Source organism: Tupaia chinensis, unplaced genomic scaffold (genome assembly GCF_000334495.1).
Source record: "Tupaia chinensis unplaced genomic scaffold, TupChi_1.0 Scaffold148065_1, whole genome shotgun sequence".
NCBI classification, from domain to species: Eukaryota; Metazoa; Chordata; class Mammalia; order Scandentia; family Tupaiidae; genus Tupaia; species Tupaia belangeri.
In genome coordinates this window covers 172,190-178,072 of record NW_006207915.1, presented here as the reverse complement: position 1 = coordinate 178,072, position 5,883 = coordinate 172,190, and the positions used below count along the sequence as shown (strand labels likewise).

Genomic DNA, 5,883 nt, shown 5'->3' with positions numbered 1-5,883 from the left:
CCCTGCTGCCGTTGCTGCCGAGTCTGTGTCAGAACTGTCTACAGAGAGTTCCAGAGCACAGGGGACGAGGAGGACCGCGGCGTGTGACATTCCGTGTGGAGCTGGGCACATAGCCAATGCCAACGGCAGTGCCTGACTCCCAGAACTGGAATTCGGTGGCTGTTCCAAGTCACAGAGATGACAGGCAGTTGATTCCATTTATAAAACGGCCTGGTAACAGAGCTGCAGGGACCACACCCGAGGTTGATGGGGTCCAGCAGCCCAGGGCCAGCCTTGCTTCGCCGTGCGGAGTGGTTACACCGCCGCTCCCCCTTCCTGCTGGGCAGCATGTGGGGCTCGGCTCTCATCAGAGGGCACAGGCGAGTGGAGGGGTGGGCAGACGGCAGGAGGCCCAGGCCCACCCTCCAGTCCCAGGCTCCTTGGGCTCAGAGCAATCCTGAAGATGCAGGGTCCACACACGGGACACCTAAGGGCGGCGAGGTGGCCTGGTCTGAGGGCGAGGGAGCACCGCCTAGATCCGAGGCCTGGTTCCAAGTGGCTGCCTCTCGGTCCCACTCCTGTGCAGGGCCTGGGCCAGCCTCATGGCCTGGGGACCCGGTGCTGTGACCGGAAGCGCCCGGGCTGCCAGAGCCCCTCCTCCTGCTGTCCCAGGGGCAGGGCTTCTCCCCACCCACCCCGCCCTTCCTCGCCCCTGCCCTGGCCCCAGTGCAGAGCCAGGCTGGAGGCTGCAGCCTGCCCCAGCTTCAGATGCTCACACCTTCCCTCCCCTGGGCCAGCAGGCTCCTCCCTGCGCCGGGCCTGAAGGAGGTTCCTGAGCCCAGTAGTGGCCGCTGCCCCCGTCACTCCTGCACCAGGAAGTTGATGAGGGCCGTCCTGGGGGAGAGGAAGGCTTTCTTGATGCTTCGCCCTTGCAGGAGCCTGGCCCCCAGTTCGCTCTGCAGAACAAGTTCGTGGACTTTGTCCTGGTCCCGGGAGACTTGCTGGGGCACGGGGACTTTGCCGCAGGCTTTGTTGTTGATCTGAGGAGAAAAGCCGAGAGGTGAGGAAAGCGCTGGAAGCAGCGGGCAGCCCGACTAATACTCCTGGTGAGGGACTGCCGTCCGTCTGGGCTGCGGGAGACACCTACCAGGACCGCCACCTCCACGACGTCAGGCTGCTGGAAGAACTGCGGGTCCACGGCCGGCCAGGCCTGGAGTAGCACGCCCGCGTCCCAGGCGTAGTGGGTGCACAGCTTCCTCGGCACCAGCGCCAGGCCTGCGGGGCGGAGGCACAGGGAGTCGGTCACTCGCACTCAGGATCCAGGACAGTGGGTGGGGAAGCTCCGGCCCCCCAGGCCTGGCGTGGAGCTGTCCCAGGGGCTCTGGGAGATTCACACCTCTGGGGACCCTGCCTGCCTGCCAACCCCGGGTTGAGAGGCAGGAGGGCAGAGCTGGAAGACCAAAGGCTGCTTTCCTCCACTGCACGCTCGAGGGGCCGGTTCTGGTCCCCGGGCCCTGGCTGCACGTCTGTGGTGAGCGCCCGCCTGGACGCTGCACGGAGAACTGGTCCCCAACACGGGCATGTGCACGTCCTTCCTTAGTGACTCTGGTGGTCTGGGAGGGCCTCCCCCGCGGTGTGCGGGGGACAGTGGGACGCTCCTCGGCCTCCTGGGGTGGGGGTGGTTAACCTCCCACTAAAATCCTTGGGAGCAGCTCCCTCAGTGTCGGTTACAGACAGGGACTCGGAGGGATGACCCCGAGTCTGGCTGCCCAGAGTGCATCATGCCACAGCCCCAAAGCAGAGGGCCCCCCCCCGAGTGTGACAGTGCTGGGTGCAAATGCCACACTGCAGCCTTCAAGGGGAGAGTCTTGCTGCCGGAAAACACGAGAAGCGTAAATAAAGGCCCGCCTCACTCGTCAGCTGCTGCGCAGTGGCAGGGCTGACGCGGCCCTGGAGAGAGCTCCTTATCGAGCTGCGGCTGGCACTGCGCAGACCAGCGAGGCTCTGCGGAGCCCCGACTGCCCCTGGTCCGGTCCACTGCCACCCTCGGCCTCGATTCTGGGCTGGCAGCACAGACTGCTGTCACCCTCCACAGCTCGCTCTCGGGCACTCTCGCTCTCACCGTTTCTGGTCAGTACCGGAGGGGGAGGCGGGCGGGCTTGTCCGAGCTCAGGGGAGGGAGAAGGGCACTGCTCAGGGCCCAGCGGGCTCCCGGCCAGCGTCCCGCGCTCACTCGTGCCCCTATCCCGGTCTCAGGGCCGTCCCGCACTCACTGCCCCTATCCCGTGCCCCTATCACCGTCTAGCACTTGCAGCGGAGAGCAGCTCCAGGCTGGTTCTCAGCAGGGACCCTATCAGAACCGGGGCCCAAATGTGAGGCAGAGGTCACGGGCGGGAGACACCCGCTGCTACACTTCGGCGAGCTGGCCCCGTGGCCCGTCCCGTGACCGGCTGCAGCGGGAAGATTTCCAAAACCTCGCTGTGGCATCTGTGCACGATGCCTGGGAGGTGAAAGGCCCTTGGACACGAGTGGGTGGCAGAAGCTGTTATGAGTCCACTTCAGAGAGATGAGGACACGCAGCCTTCCCAGAGCTCCTCCACAGGAGGGGCCTCCCGCTCAGCAGGGAAGGGAACTCCAGAGTTTGGGGGCACACGGCCGGCCCCTGCCTCCTGGTCCCTCCAGGGAAAGAAAACACCCCTCAGGTGGGAACTAGGACGGCTCACACGGCAGTGCTCAGGACAAGTCAAGTGCCAGAGTCCGAACGCGGGCGGAGCAGTGGCAGGGCCTGGCGTGCAAGGCTCCTACGCAGGACCAGCTGTGGCCCATGCCCGCCCCATCCCTTCCTCCGGGAGGGCTGCTGGCCCTGCCTTTCCTGTGGAGCAACTGAGCCTCCTCCTGCACTCTGAAGACCGGCGAGGTAGCCATGCGGCCAGGGCACCGGAGTGGGTGCTGGGCAGTCAGGGCTCCTGCGCGCAGTCTTCAGGCCTGCCCCACCCCATCCTCGCCCACGTGTGCACCAGACGGAAGGCTTTGGGGCCACTGTGGCATCTGAGCCTCACAGTGCCCCATCCAGCCATGGCAAGTCCAAGAAAATGAGCAGGAGAAGTGGTTTGGTGGTTAATCTGAAATAATGACCCGCGCAGCACCACAGCCACACGTAAAATACCTCCAGAGCATCAGTAGGCACCGCACCCCTGCAATGACCTCACACACACGCTCACACACTCCTGCATGACTTTTTAGAAAAACTCTTCTATAGGTTATGTGCATTCACCAGAGACAGAAAGAGAAGGCAAGCCCCCCCCGAGGGGGATGGCCCCGCTACAGTCCCTTCTCCTCCACTGTCCTCGTGGGATTTTGGCCATGTGTGCATGCACCTGGCATGACTTTCAAGCCACCAGGTCTGGGACTCGAACTATAGTCAGCCCTCTGGGGTCCACGGCCTCAACTTCTGAACCACCCACTGGCCCTCTACATGGTGTTTGCGTTTACTATTTCACTGCAATTAATGAGTACAGTATGTACACACAGCAGGACACGATGGCTTAATACTCCACAGCTAGGACCTGGCTATGTCGCTGGACTCCCACGTAGTCGACCATGGTTTGCGTCCTGGACCCGGTGGCTTAAACTCACACCAGGTGCGTATGCATGTGTGCCCAAGATCCCGAGAGGAGAATGGAGAAGGGATTGCGGCGTGGCCATCTCCCCTGGGGGGTGATTTCTCGCTTTCTGTCTCTCTGTCTCTCTCTGTCTGTCTGGGGAGCGCACACGCCCTATAGCAAAAATCTCTTAAAAAAAAAAAAATCCCACAGCCACTTTTTGTAAAAAGCTACAGAAAAGTCGCCCAAATTATTTCATGAAGAAATGGACCCGTGGAAGTGGACAGACGTGATGAGCTCAAGTGCCGCTTCTGAACGTCTGAGGTGGGAGAGGCGTCCCTGGGTGTGGCCCTCAAGATGACCCCACCCGGCCCAGTGTGTGGTTCGAGACCCAGACCCCGCGACTTGAGAAACACGCCAGTCCGTGTGATGCGCCCCCAAAGTCCTAAAAGGAGGGAGAGACAAGGAGGAGGGACTGAGGCGTGGTCATGCCCACGGGGGTGTCCTCTCACTGTCCCCCTCTGTCTCTCTGTCTCTCTCTGTCTGTCTGGGGAGCGCACACGCCCTATAGCAAAAATCTCTTAAAAAAAAAAAAATCCCACAGCCACTTTTTGTAAAAAGCTACAGAAAAGTCGCCCAAATTATTTCATGAAGAAATGGACCCGTGGAAGTGGACAGACGTGATGAGCTCAAGTGCCGCTTCTGAACGTCTGAGGTGGGAGAGGCGTCCCTGGGTGTGGCCCTCAAGATGACCCCACCCGGCCCAGTGTGTGGTTCGAGACCCAGACCCCGCGACTTGAGAAACACGCCAGTCCGTGTGATGCGCCCCCAAAGTCCTAAAAGGAGGGAGAGACAAGGAGGAGGGACTGAGGCGTGGTCATGCCCACGGGGGTGCCCTCTCACTGTCCCCCTCTCTCTGTCTCTGTCTCTCTCCAGGGAGCACACTCGTCCTCTGGCAAGTCAGAAGAAAAGGCCATCGTGACGGGACGGAGTTACACCTCCGACAAGCACACTACCAGGGGGCTCGCCAGGCAACAGCTTCTGCTCTCCCACTGCCCAGCGAGGAAACAGAGCCTCGCCGGGAAGCGGGGCAGGGACCCCGACAGCGCTGGCCTCCCCGGGCACTGGTGATAGGCCTGCAGGCCACGCTCTGCCACAGGGACTTGATGCGGCATCCTTCACTGCTCAGAGCCGAAGTTCCAGGAAGGAAGAAGCCATTTCCTCCTCCTGTTGGAACTTTGAGGACCGGCTGGGCAGGGGCAGGCGCGGGCGCGGCTCGGAGCGAAGGTCCCCATCCCGCTTCCTGTCCTGCTTCCCGTGGCTGGGGGGGCACCGGGGTCCCGCGGGAGCCCACCGGGCTCCTGCGCCTCCTCCTGTGTCCTCCTCGGCCGGCCCCCCGCGGCCTTGCACTCGCAGGTAAGACAGACAGGCGTCCTGCCGCTCCGCCAGGGCTTATCCCCCTGGAAACTGGCTTCTCCGGGCACTCTCCTCCGGTCCCTCAGAGGCTCTCGCTCTAGGTACAGAAATGGAGCCAGAGCTACGGGAAAGCGACGTCTCCTGAGATACACGGATGTGTGAGAAACCGCAGGGTCTGAGACCCGGGTGTCGCTGACGGCCCACAACAGCGGCGACGTCGGAAACAGCGCTCTCAGCTGCGAGCGAGCGCTGTCCCCTCCTCCAGGGGCAGCTCTGGGGCCGGAGCCCAGCCCTGCGGTCCCTAAGTCGGCCCCAACACTGTGTGTCAGACACCGTGACAGGCACAGGCTGCCAGCCATCACCCGACCACGGGCTCTGCCTGTCCCTGGGCCCGAGAACTCTCTCGGCCGTAGGAACGTCGGACACCCTCACGCGTGCTCGTCGCCGGCCCAACTCGAGACCTCGGCCTCCTCCTGACAGCAGGCACTGCTCCTGCAGCGCCATTCAGCGAGCATCAGGGAGACCTTTCCTGTAGGTGGGACTGCCGGCTCACACGCACTCCGACGCGCTTTCAGACTCTCCGGGGCCAGCGGGTGGCATGCTGGGTAAGGCACTGGGCTCCCACGTGGTCAACTGAAGTTCAAGTCCTGTTGAGGTCACCTGGTCTGGGCCCATCGTCTCCAGGGGGGTTAGCGTTGCCCACTTTGGAGGGAGACCATGGGATAAGCACAGCACGGGCAACACGGCCAGCCTCGAGTGTGGGTGCCAAGTGTGGGGCCTGCAGTGGAGGACGTCGGAGTCCCTGTTCACGTTCAGAAAGAGGCGCGGGGCCCAGGCTCGACGCCGTGGGCCTGACACTGCTGCTGGAGGGCCCGGACACGTGGAG

At 63.0% G+C, this 5,883-nt stretch overlaps 1 protein-coding gene across 3 annotated transcripts in view; it reads right to left on the bottom strand.

The window, feature by feature from the left end:
• Positions 1-183: 183 nt before the first annotated feature.
• LARS2 (leucyl-tRNA synthetase 2, mitochondrial) overlaps positions 184-5,883 on the bottom strand; it is a 120,409-nt gene continuing 114,709 nt past the window's right edge. For all 3 annotated transcript variants that reach the window (XM_006170123.3, XM_014584873.2, XM_027768938.1), the window contains 2 exons: positions 1,127-1,254; positions 184-1,019 (listed from right to left, as the gene is read on the bottom strand). In XM_006170123.3, the coding sequence (XP_006170185.1) occupies positions 840-1,019; positions 1,127-1,254 (308 nt within the window). In that variant the 3' untranslated portion in view covers positions 184-839. The remainder of the gene's footprint in view (positions 1,020-1,126; positions 1,255-5,883) is intronic.